This window comes from Acomys minous, assembly GCF_964271855.1.
Source record: "Acomys minous genome assembly, chromosome: 1".
Lineage (NCBI taxonomy): Eukaryota > Metazoa > Chordata > Mammalia > Rodentia > Muridae > Acomys > Acomys minous.
The window spans coordinates 56,455,667-56,468,682 of NC_140483.1; the positions used below are offsets into that span (position 1 = coordinate 56,455,667).

The following is a 13,016-nucleotide window of genomic DNA, read 5'->3' on the forward strand; positions in this document are numbered from 1 at the left end:
GTCCAGGACAGCCAAGATTAATACAGAGAGACCCTGTCTGGAAAAACCAAAACCAACCAACCAAACAAACAAACAATTGTCATCATGTCTGGTTGTTATCTTCATCATCATCATCATCATCATCATCATCATCATCATCATCATCAACGTTCTGGGGACCGACTCAGGTTCTCACACTTTGCTAGCAGAGCTACATCTCCTGCCCCGTCTGTCATGCTCTGTCCCGTAAGTGACCATGCAACTCTTCCTCCTTCTGCTCCAAACTCAAAAGAACCCACCCCAGACAGGTTGTAAACATGAAGTCTTTATTCTGTTTTTTCCACAAAGCAGGGAAGGGTGAATGCAGACAAAGGGGCATGCACTCATCGGGGGCCTCTGTGTCCAGTGTCCCTATGTGGGGGCAAGCCCAGACAAAACAGCCCCCAGGAGCGCCAGCTTTGGCTCCATCTGAAAGTAGGGTCGCTGGGTGGTAGAGAGCCTTAGCGGGCCAGGGCAAACCCAATGCGGTTGTTATGCCGGTCAAATTCTGTATAGAACTTTCGGATGAAGGTGGCACCCAGGACCCAGACAGGCCCAGTGGGTGGTGGGATGTCGAGGCCATGGAGAGCCAATGTGCATAGGTCAGCATTCCCGTAGGGATTCTGTCAAGAAGCAAGAGGCTTGCCCTATTGCCCCTCACAGAACCCCTTCCCGCCACCTGTCCCTAGCAACTGTCTTCAGTGTGCGCCTCCTCTATCCTACCTCCTCCCAGAGCCGTTTTAGCCCATCTGAAATTCCAGCCTTCTTGGGGCAGGCAGGCAAGCTCTGTAGTAGATATCAGAGGAACAGTGTGTCTACCCTGCGCGCAGGCTCGCTTGGCTTCCGACCCAAAGCAATTCACTGAACTGCTCTCAGCCCGTGAGCATGAAAAAGACAGAGGGCTAAAAAGAGGGCCACTCAGAGACAGAGAGCGAGGGGCCGTCATTGAGTCTCAGCGCGGCTGCACAGTGGAATCCCCTGGGGAGTTTTAGAAACTCTGGTTCTGATCTGCTATGTGAGGCATGTGGCCTGGGTACTGGGACTGCTAAAAGTTCTCCAGATGACACGAGCTGCGTCAATGAACCCACTGGTCTACTAGGTGAGCCATGCGTTACGACTTGTCCCACCCTTCTCCCCGGGCCTCACCTGTAGCACGTAGTCCATGCTGGTGAGTGTATAGGTTCTGCCTCCGAGATGGAAGGAGATGTCGGGGAGGGCGGGCACCTGGTTACAGTCCACAACATACTGGGGGAGTGAAGGGAGCTCTTTTCAGTGTGGAAGGCTTTAAGGGGGCCAGAGAGGCCTGGACTCAGCCCCTTCTCAACCTCCACGGGGAAACATGTCACACATTCAGGGAGTGTGTGAGGTGAAGATGGAAGTGGCTTTGTTTGGGACCCGGTATTGGCTGGATGGTTTGGAGGCTGGAGTCAGGTGGTGCTTATCCTCCCCCCCACCCCCCACATCTCCCCATTATCCCCACTTATTTCTTACTTCATCTATGCTCTGTTCCTTGGCTCCCAGAGTTTGCATGATCAACTTCAGGGAGCTCGTAGGACCCGAGATATAGGATGCACCAGTGTCCACCACAACCACGCAGCCCTCCTCACACAACAAGGTGGCAGACCCCACAGATAACCTGTGGAGACTGCAGTTAGTAGACAGACAGACAGACAAGAAGGCCGGTAGGCAGAAGCTGCCAGACAGACATCCTCGGCCTGCACGTCTTCCTCAATTTATGATATTTATAGGAGGCCCTTCGAGTGGTCTTTTGGTGCATTGGGGAGAACTGAGGCACAAAGGTGACTGTTTCTTGCCACCAACACCTCCACTTCCTCTCCCTGTCAAATCTTCATGCTCCCATCCTGGACAGAGCAAGCGGAAAGCAGATGGTGGCTGTGTCTTAAGGAGTGGCACTCCCTCGCCCTGGCCCTCACCACATCCCATCCCAATCCCGGTGACATCAGTTTGGAGGGTTGGGAGGGTTACAATTGCTGACCCTTTCATTGTGATCTGCCAGGATCCAGTCTTGCTGATGCTCACATAGTGAAAATTGCCTTGGTAATGCTGAGGGTCGCTGCCCCCCAGCACCACTTCTCCCCCCAGCAGGTACGAATCCCTGAAGGAAAGAAAGAGCAGTAGAAGTCAGAGACACACGACCTTTGAAACCCACAACTTCAGGCATGAGGGAAAGTTGAGTGAGGTGCAGGGTAGGGCAGAGGGCTTTGGGGTAGAGGAAGGGTTTAAGGGCCAGATGGCATGGCTGTAAGCTGTCATTAGGAGACACGCAGAAACCATTGCTTCTCTCCCTTTATGACCCCTCCCCAAATGAAACGGAACTATTTCTAGGGCCATCCAGCTGCCTCCAGAAAATCATCAGGCTCAAGGACACGGATGCAAATAAGTTGCAAATCATGCCTTTCCCAGCTGACTCTAGGGAGAAAGCAGACATCTAGGGGAGCTGCTGGGCCTGATGAGTGCAGTCTGTGTGGGTGGTGGGTATGATTCTGGGGCAAGGATCCAGGAAGTATTGGAGTTCAGGGTCACATGGCGCTCCTGCCTCCTTAAGATTTCTGCTGAGGCAGAGAGGGACGCAGAGAGGAGGCTTTCTTTGTAGGCAAGGTTCAGCAACCCTGTTGTTTGGTAGGGGCAGAAGTTAATTTTCACCCTCGGGCAACCGAGTCACCAAATGGTCAAACCATCCAGACTTCGTGATAGCTGGAGCCATGCTCTCATCCCCCTCCCCACCGAAGCTGGCTGCCTTCTCTTTCCTCTCCATGTACCTGTTGTTACCTCAGCCCAAGGCTGCCTTGCGTTCGTTTCCAAGGTGTTTCTCAGAATTTACGACCTACGCACGTGTGTGTGTGTGTGTGTGTGTGTGTGTGTGTGTGTGTGTGTGTGTGTGCACTTGTGTCCACGGGGTAGATGTGCACGTGTTCTATGCAAGAGTCAGTCACGTCTACGGTTCTTTCTTCTTCCCAGCCCAAGGTGGAGGAAGAGGGCTCCTGCTTACCAGGCCTGCTTGCTGCCTTGGCCGGATCCTCACTCCTCCCACGGCCCCCACTTCTGAGCCCCACGCATGTGCTCGCCATGTTTCCATCTTCCCATCGCCTCTTCCTCCACCCACAGCAGTGCCTGAGCATCCTCTAGCATTTAGAATGCCCCCTCCCTTTCCCTGATCCTCTCTGAGTCTAACCCCACACCTTGCCCCACATTCCCTTCCCTGTTGGGTTTTCCAGAGCAGCCTACATTTTGTGACCTCCGCTTTCTGAACCCTCTTCCACTCTTAGCCACGTCTTTCCTCTGCTCTTGCCTCTACCCTTTGAAACTCAGTCCTTCCCAAGACTGCAGGAGCCTCCAACCAGTGTGATTTGCTCAGCACCTCCATCCGCACGCAAGTCTTCTGGAGTCACCATCCGGACACTCTTCCTCTGAGGTTACTACTCTACAGCCCACCCCTCCCTTCCATTTTCATCCCTCCTGGCCTCTATTCTCACCCATAATGCTTTTCTCTCCAGCTCAGACCGTCTTTCTAAAGCCAGCCACTGGCAGCAGATCCCAGCCCTGCTGGGGCACTGCCCACAGCTGCCCACAAGGCTGGCTGAACACCTGGCTCAGAACCGAAAACCATCTGCAGCTTTCAGTACCCGGTGCCTGGCATGCCTGAGGCAATCATTGTGCACTTGTCTCCCCTACTGGACAGTAAGCTCTGTGAGGATGGGGGGTAGGGGTTGTCTTAGTCACTGTGCACCCCTGGAGCCTACCACACAGCACAGGGCACAGAGTATTGACGGGATCAATGAGAGAACAAATAAACAAAGGCATGAAGCTGGCTGTGTTTGTGTGGCCAGTCTCCGGGGACTGGGTGTTTGATTTCCTTTCATTTTAATTGGCTAGTGTGGTTCTAGATATGGATTGAGGACTGCCAGTCTCAGGAGCATGTAAATCCTGCCCTGGGCTCTTGCCATCCTCCCAGCTCTCCACCCCTCCCTGCCTTGGCCTTGGAGACAAAGGCCCACCTGCTGTAGTAGACAGAAAAGACTTCCTCCCTCAGCACCCTCTGGGAGAGAATGTGGTCAAAGACCGGGGTGACCCCGCCGACGGCCTGAGCAGGGAAGCCCATGCCCAGAACCCCGTCAAATTTGGCCAGCATGAAGGGTATCAGGGGCAGCTCTGTGACCTCTCCAAATGTCTGGGTCACGATGATTCCACCCACCTGTGAGAGAAGAACCAGAGGGGATAGAGGTTAATACCCAACCCTGACTGAGGTCTGCTCTGACTTTCACACCAGGGACCCCAGAGAGACACACGTTCTGTACAGCGGTTAGGCTAAGACTATGCTGTCCAGCCTGCACATGCCCTCTCAACCCGTCTATGCATGGGAGCCAGAGAGGTGGAGTCTACTGGTGCTGTAAAGGCTGAGAAAGAGGTCCTGCCGGGCAGGTGATCTGCTCCTCTACCAGCCCAGGCCCAGGATTTTCTCATCATAACCAGAGCTCCCCTTTAGGCCCCTCCCCCAGATTTCACAGGTACAGTGAGAAGGAAGGGCTCACATTGATTTTCTGGTAGTAGGGAGTGTCCTTCCCTACCTCTGGCACAGCAGGGCTAAGAGATCCCAGAAGAGCAAGGGCTTAGACACTGGCAGAAAAAAAAAAAAAAAAAGCAAACCACACCCTGACACAAACCCCTGATCCCTGGTCTTAACACTCCAAGCCTGGTCTGAACTGGTACATCCAGGCAGGTTACTAGGCAACAAACTGTGGGGTTTAGGCACGCGCACATGCAGGTTAGATGCAAAGCCTTGCCCATCGGTGTCAGCCCGGTGGCTCTACTGCAACTTTAGTCTAGCCTCAGCTAGAAGCCATCAGGAAGGCTGTATCCCAACTTCCCAAGCTCCAACAAGGGCATGAGCCCCATGGGTATAAGTAGGGGTACTCTACTTACGGTCACCATGTCCTGGCTAAGGAAACCTTTGACCTTCCCTGATCCATAGTGGATAGTAAATTCCGTCCCATTCTCCATGTAGCTGGAGGATTCCGAGGAGTCATAGAGGCTGTGAATCTCTAGCAAAGGGACACACACAGGCTCAGACCAGCACAGAGGGACACAGGCTCAGATCAGCACAGAGGGACACGGGCTCAGATCAGCACAGAGGGACACGGGCTCAGATCAGCACAGAGGGACACACAGGCTCAGACCAGCACAGAGGGACACAGGCTCAGACCAGCACAGAGGGACACAGGCTCAGATCAGCACAGAGGGACACGGGCTCAGACCAGCACAGAGGGACACAGGCTCAGACCAGCACAGAGGGACACGGGTTCAGATCAGCACAGAGGGACACAGGCTCAGATCAGCACAGAGGGACACGGGCTCAGATCAGCACAGAGGGACACAGGCTCAGATCAGCACAGAGGGACACAGGCTCAGACCAGCACAGAGGGACACCGGCTCAGATCAGCACAGAGGGACACCGGCTCAGATCAGCACAAGAGATGTTGACCTCACCAGGAGGCTCAGAGGCAGGGCAAGTGGTAGTCATGGGTGGTAGTATGATTGAAGACTTGGCTCAGGTGTGTGGTGTGTGTGTGTGTGTGTGTGTGTGTGTGTGTGTGTGTGTGTGTGTGTTATATCTCTGTGTTTGTGGTGTGTGTGTGTGTTTCCTGAGTCTCCAGCTTGGAAAAAAAATGTACACTAGTCAAGGATGGTATTTCTTGCTTCTGTCTTATGTGCTTGTGAGACATTTGCTTCAAACAAAGAATTCTAAATTCTAACATTGACATGGTGCCAGAGAGGATTTTTGGGCTATCATTGAGAACGCCTCAGGACTTGGAATGGGTTTGCAACCTTGTTCCTATCTATATCCTAGGGATACTGGCAAATGGCCTCCCAGATGCCCAGGCACTTCCCAAATTCACCTTGGCTGCCAATTCAGGAAAATGAGAAACACTTCCTCCCTCTTCCTAGGATCAGTGGCATGGAGCAGAGGGAAAACAGTCCATAAGCACAGCGGGCAGGGCTTGGGAGAGGCCTGACTCTTACCACAGGCAGTGTAGAGAGGGCTGCACTTGGTGGAGGGTACCCAGAGGTTGGCTGAACCTGTGTCAAAGATGACTTTGAAGGTCTGGGGTGGGGTGCCAATGCCGATCTCACCATAGTACTGAGTCTGCGAAGGTAGAAGGGAAGTGAGAACCCAGGGCTCAGGGGCTTGGGGTTTGGGGGATCTTGCCTGGTCCCCCTCTTAGCTCTTGGCATCCATTTTGCTGAAGTCTGGGGGCTCTGCATTGTCCTCTGGTGTCCCAGGATCCAGGAGGCTCACTGGGGCATGGAAGTCTAATACAAGCAGTTAAAATAGCTGGGCATGACGTCACACACCTTTAATCCCAGCACCTGGGAGGCAGAGGTGGGTAGATCTCTGTGAGTTCGAGGTCAGCCAGGTCTATACAGTAAGCCCTTGTCTCAAAAACAAAATGAAACGAAAACAATAACAACAACAATAAGCCCTCCCCTCCCCCCAAACACATATACTTCTCAGCTGTAAGCAGCAGTTCTGTGGGGTGAGACTCCGAAACCCTTTGCCTCTGAGCCAAGCATGGCATGGAAAGAGTGGGCCGGGCGAGTCGCAGAGAGAAGTAGACACTCACATCCAGGTAGTTGGTGAGGACCACAGGGGAGGTGCCGTTGCCAAGGGAAGGCCGCTTAGTGAACTCGCCCCACTCAGCACTGAGCCTGGTCATGTCCACTCCCCGCTGCCTCAGGATTTCCCGCACGGAGGGCATTTTCTTGAGCAAGATTCTGCTCCAGGGCAGAGAAAGGAAAACAGAAGAGTCATGTGCCCCACTGCCTTCCTCCCCACATCAGCAGAGGACCCACTCACCCTCTCCCCTGCAGCTAAGGATCACTTCTTGTGCCCTGGGGTTTCTGCAGGAGAATGCACAAGCCTCTTGGAGTCACTTATTCGGATGAATAATCCCCAAGTTCCTCCTGCTGTCTCACTTTAGTTAGGTAATGCAATTTGTCCATCTATGGGTTCATCCATCCATCGAGCCATCATCACACTGTCATCATCGTCATCAGTTGTTGTCATCATCAGGTGTTGAACACCTACTCTGTGCCTCACTGATCTGAATAGGGACATACAGGTCACTACTGCCTCTTGCCTCTGATTGGCAGGGCAGGCAGTGCCATGTGGGGCCTGTAGGTGGCAGCAGATACCCACAACAGTCTGCTGGGACTTGGGGGTGGGGGGGAACCCTTGGGCTATCACAAAGCCCCGTGGCGTGCACCCACTGAATCCAGTCTGAACCATATAGCACAGTGTTTATAGATGGCCTGAGTGCTTCACCTGGGGAGCGATGTCTCTTGGGCCCGAACCCCAGGCCCTTCGCCTCATATCAGCTGTCCTCCAATCACCTTTGACTGACAAAATTAAAAAGCTGCATAGACAACAGGCAGCCCTCTGAGCTGCTCCTGGCTGCAGACCAGCTGCCTGGCACGCGCCTGCATACACACCACATGACAGCCAGCTCCCTGTTTCCCAGAGGAGACACTGACGGCTCATAGGGGCGAAGATGACTCAGAAATGCCCAATAGAGACAATCCATGCTCTGTCTGGCGTCTTTTCTACCCAGGCCCAGACAGGCATGAGGACTGTTTGCAGCCCGAGGAAGGCACCTTGAGCACGGGCACCATCTCAGTGGCAGTGGGCTTTCCCGGATGGACGTTCAGAGAAGCTCTATTTCCTCTCCAACGTGAGACCTAGCCTTTCTTCCTGTCACCCCGTGCCCCACCTCTCTGCTTTGCCCACATTTCACACCTATCTGTGTAATCTCTGGCAGAAATGACCACAGTTTACTCTTCACAAGTATTTTCACACTTATTTTATTTGATCCCAGCCATCCACCTGATAGCTGCTTCTAGGTTCCCGCTCTAAGGAGGAAGAGAAAGGGTATGTGTCCAAACAAGGTGTATTCCCACCATTTCCTGAAAAGGCCCATACTTTGCTGTACTTATGGCCCTTCCTCTTTTAGAAAACTATTCTGTGGTGTGGTGGTACACGCCTTTAGTTCTAGCATCCAGGAGGCAAGGGAAGGCTGGTCTCTGTGAATTTGAGGCCAGTCTGGTCTATATAGTGATTTCCAGGCTCCATAGTGAGGTCTTGTCTCAAAAAGAAAATATCTCCTTCTATTCCTCTTCTAGATCTTTAGTCCTTCAAGGCATGATCAGAGCCCGTACCTAGATGCCCACGGAGGATGCCAGCGCATGGGGGCATTTCCCCTGAGGGTTCCTCACAAGCCTGGACTATGGGGATAGTAGGGATAAAGAGACATGGTGGTGAGAGCATGCTGTGTGATTCTGAGCACCCTCCAACCTCTCTGGCCTCTGGCACCTTGATGGCTGTCTTGCCCAGTCACAGCTCAAGCTAAGCTTCTGCTTGGAGGCTGGACATGTGTGTAAGGCAGTGACCTTGGGAAGAAAGCCCATTGCCCGCAAGGTCTCTCTGTGTAGCCTTGGCTGTCCTGGACTTGCTTTGTAGACCAGGCTGGCCTCGAACTCACAGCAATCCGCCTGTCTCTGCCTCCCGAGTGCTGGGATTAAAGGCATGGGCCACCGCTGCCCAGCTTCCCTCTGCCCCTTTGCTGAGTCCACTCTCTCTGCTTTGCCTTTCTTAGGCCTCTATCCTGGGTAGGATGGTAGAAAGCGTAACTAATCCTTTACCACACCCCCACCCCAGCGGTTGCTCTCTGCAAACCTGGAAGCAAAGGGGAGAGGCATTGGAAACAAAGGACAAGGACCTCAGACCTTCCACGAGGTTGTCTGCAAAATGGATGCTGAGATCTGGGGACACAATTTAGGATGAAATCGACTTATCAAATCCTAAGCACCAAATAGATTCGTAACTCTTACTGCCATGAGTCCTTCAGGACTTCTGCAGACCCCACGTCGGTCCCCAGACTCGGATCGGTTCTGGGAGAGCCTTCTCCTAGCCTTGCCTCTTCCCTGCTTCCTGTCTTAAGAAACCCCGTTCCCACAGGCCTGGAACTGCACTAAATGGAGCTGCCGGGAGCCATTCCTTTACTACAGCGATAATCCATGCTGTAGCCACGGCTTCTTACATCATGCCCGGCACTGCACGAGAGGCTTTGGATGTATCCTCTTGTCAACTCTTCAAAGCAGCCCCGTGAAGCAAGCTCTGCTATGATCGCGATTTTAAAACGGCGCACAAGCCGTTAGCTTGCTGCCGGAGCTAGCTGTTATCTGCCACTAGGGAAGCCGAATTGAACCTGGAAAAAAATCTACAAGACCTGGCATCTGACCTCTTCATCCCTCTCCTGGTCCAGGAGAGTTAACTTGCCCGATGCTCTCCTCCTCAGTCATTGCTTTGTGAGCTTAAGGACCAGGGGTGTGTCTTCATCATCTGAGATCTCATCCTCTGGACGAGGATCCAAAGACAACACTTCCGGGCCTAATTAGTGTGGCATTGGGTAAGCCATTAAATTCTCAGAACAGGGATCATGCATCCGTGACCCACTGGCCGTAAGGATCGGGTGACCCGGCGTATCTGAAAGCTGAGAGCATCAGTCCCCGCACCCGCCACACTTTCTCTGTCCCAAGTTACCGTCCAAAGGTAGCTCTGTCTGTCGGAAGACTGAAGATACAAGAGCCCCAGACTGCCAACAAGAGTGCCCAGAGAGGCATCTTCCTCCCGTCCATCTGGTTCTGCCAAGGCTTTCTAAGAGCTGTGTAGCCCCAGACCCCCTGACCCTCCTTTTATACACACCCATGGGCCCTGCTCTGATTTATTACCCCAGGGCCCCTGGCAGGTCAGCGCCCATAAATCCTACCCCGTGAGACCACACTAGGTGGGTGAGGGATAAACAGGACCTGGAGCCCCATGGGGTGGAGTGACTGGGACTAGGGGTGGGGGCTGGGGAGCAGAGGAAGCATGCCTGAGCACAGTGATACTGGAGGCCATGTTTGGCATGGCCCTGCAACCTCCAGCTTAGGCAGAAGCTGATGAGGAACTGTGATGCTGAAAGTGTGAGGTCAGGGTACAGACAACGTAGATCCTGGGCTTCCAACTTACCCCCCTACCAGCCCACCTCCACCCCCACCCCTGATCAGAGACTACTGCCTATGCTCTTGAGGCTGCACCCTCTACATTAACTTGTGCGTTATCCCTGGATGGATCCTCCTAAGCTCCGCCCCAGTCCTCCATCTTGATCATAGGTGATTCCATTTGGCTGCTGCTTAGTGAGGAAAGTAATATCCCATCTAACCTCTGGCCTCAGGAAGCAGGGTGGTTGTCCCCTCCAGGGGCTACTGATGGTGCAGGGAAGGGTAGTGCTCAAGGATTGTGGGTTGGGGGGCAGTTCCAGAGCAGCTGGTTCCCAGCTCACCCCCTCCTACTGGCCCTTCGCTCCCTTAGGCCTATCTTGCTAGCACCTTCCTTCTGCCCTGTATCCTTGGTCCCATACTGGCAGTACTTGTTCTCCCTAAGATGCCCTCTCTGCCCTTCTCGCTGCTTATTTCTCAGGGACCACTTCAAACAGCCCATCAGTTCGGCAAGGTAGATCGTGACTGGCATGGACCATCTTCTGCTGTGGCCTCTCACCCTTTGAGAGGTGTGACCTCCATCCCTTTGCAGCCAAGTCATGTGTATACCCTCCACCTGCCTCTTGGCCACAGTGGAGCTTGCTGCTTATCAAATGAAAGAACTAATGACTGGCAATAGGCACAGAAGAGCCCTGGATTCTACCAAGAACATGCTGGGTGACACTGAGGTTGGGGGGCCCCACCACCACTTCTCTGGGTCCCCTTGAAGTAGCTGAGTGGAGCTCGGAGGGCCAGTCCTGGCCCAGCTGTGTGTGTCATGAGTGCTGCTCTGCCAGCTGTGGGCAGCCATGACAATGAGAGGAACTGCTCTCTGTCTCTAGCTGTACACTAAGAAATCTGTTTTTAATCTCACAGACAACACCATCCCAAATGTGAGGCCCTTGTGAATTCTCAGATGTCTGGAGACAGGGAAGGACGTTTGAGAACTCCCCCAAAGGAGAAGATGCCTTGAATCAGAAGCATTGATTATGCAGGTCTCTAGGGTTCCAGAGGGCTTTTGTGTGCTATCTATCTATCTATCTATCTATCTATCTATCTATCTATCTATCTATCGCCAGCCTTGACAGCATTTGCTATATATCAGGTTCTTGGCCAGAGGCTGGAGGTTTTTGTTTTGTTCTGGTTTATTTGCTTGTTTGTTTAAACAGGATCTCATTATGTAGCCCTGGCTGTCCTGGAACTCACCGTGTAGACCAGGCTGGCCTCAAACTCCTGAGTGCAGAGATTAAAGGCATGTGCCACCACAGGTGGCTTAGATGCTACAGTTGACAAACATTAATTTGTGCTTGCAGAGCTGGGAGCCTCTGAGGAAGGGCTCCAGGGTGCCATGGCCCATGTGATTAAGAAGGCCATAGCCCTGGAGCTTGCCTGTGGGTGGGCTTAGAAATCAGAGGGCTTGAGAGGAATTTAAGCAGTAAAATCTACAAAGCCCATTAAGGGCAGGGGTGGTGTTGGGATTTGTGTGACAGTGTAGTGGGAAGGTAAGGAAATTGGGGGAGATCATGGGTTTGAGGGGATCTTGGATGTAGGCTTTCTCTGAGACATCTCAGAGGTGATGGCAAACGACCTGGGCAAAAGCTTATGCATTATTTGTGGAGGATGTGCGTGAAAGGAGTCTGGGAGAAGACAGAAAGTAAAACCGTGACTCACACCAGCATGGAGGAGCAATCTGTAGCAGAGGTCACAATGGGGAGACCACGTAGGTAATTGCTCTCTGTTTTTTTAGAGTCAAGGTTTCTTTGTGTAACAGCCCTGGTTGTCCAGGAACTCACTCTATAGACCTAGCTGGCCTCGAACTCATGGAGATCTGCCTGCTTCTGCCTCCTGAGTGCTAGGATTAAAGGCGTGCACCACCACCACCACCTGGATTTTTTTTTTTAAAGATTTGTTTATTTTTATTTTGTGTGCATTGGTATTTTTTCTGCATGTATGTCTATGAGAGGGTGCCAGATCTTGTGAGTTGCCATGTGGGTGCTGGGAATTGAACCCAGGTCCTCTGGAAGAATAGCCAGTGCTCTTAACTGCTGAGCCATCTCTCCAGCCTGGGAATTGTTCTTTAAGGTCATGTCCCCTTGCTTTTAGAGACAAAGTTTTTCACTGGACGGATGCTTACCATCTATCCTGGCTGGTCAGCAAGACTAAGAGAGCTGAGCTTGTCTCTGCCTCCTCAGTGCTGGAATTCCAGATCTGTGCTATGATGCCTGTTTCGGGTGTGTGTGTGTGTGTGTGTGTGTGTGTGTGTGTGTGTGTGTGTGTGTGTGTGTGTTTTGTTTTGCTTAATGTGGGTTCTGGAGCTCAAACTCATCCCCTTGCACTCGAATAACAGGCAAGCATTTTACTGAGCTCCCTTCCCAACCGTGGGGGTGGGGGTGGGGGTGGAGGTGGGGGTAGGGGTGTGGAGCTTTTCATGGATGGGGATATGGTGTGAGTGTGCTCCGCCCACTTCAATATTCACACTTATATAAATATCTGATTCTGTCAAATATAGACTTTTTTTTTTTTTTTTAGTTTTTTGAGACAGTGTCTCATTATGTAGCCCTGGCTGTCCTGACTCTATATGTAGACCAGACTGGCTTTGAACTCACAGAGATCCACTTGCCTCTGAGGCCTCCTGAGTGCTGGGATTAAAGAAGTAGATGGAGTCAGTATAGTTATAGCCACAACCTCACCCCTCTACCCCCTTGCATGCTTTCTTGATGGAAGGGAGAGGCAAGGCTAATTACTCCACACAGGAATGGATGACCCTGGGAGTGCCCCCTCCTCAGGGGCAGGAGGAAGGCGGGTTGGTATGTGGGAATAGCTGGTTAGCTTGGTTTTAGGAGCTGATACCCCAGAGGCTGGTGTTGTCTCCAGCCAGGAGCCAATGACTTGTGCTGAGGGCTGAG

The 13,016-nt window shown here is 52.6% G+C and overlaps 1 protein-coding gene across 1 annotated transcript; it reads right to left on the reverse strand.

The window, feature by feature from the left end:
• Positions 1–286: 286 nt before the first annotated feature.
• Positions 287–9,770, reverse strand: REN (renin). Its single transcript, XM_084775186.1, has 9 exons — positions 9,635–9,770; positions 6,660–6,810; positions 6,058–6,181; positions 4,960–5,078; positions 4,035–4,231; positions 2,015–2,134; positions 1,510–1,654; positions 1,165–1,263; positions 287–641 (listed from the first exon to the last, which is right to left on the reverse strand). The coding sequence occupies exons 1-9, from the start codon at positions 9,727–9,729 to the stop codon at positions 480–482; spliced, it is 1,212 nt and encodes a 403-aa protein (XP_084631312.1). The 5' UTR covers positions 9,730–9,770; the 3' UTR covers positions 287–479.
• Positions 9,771–13,016: the final 3,246 nt, after the last annotated feature.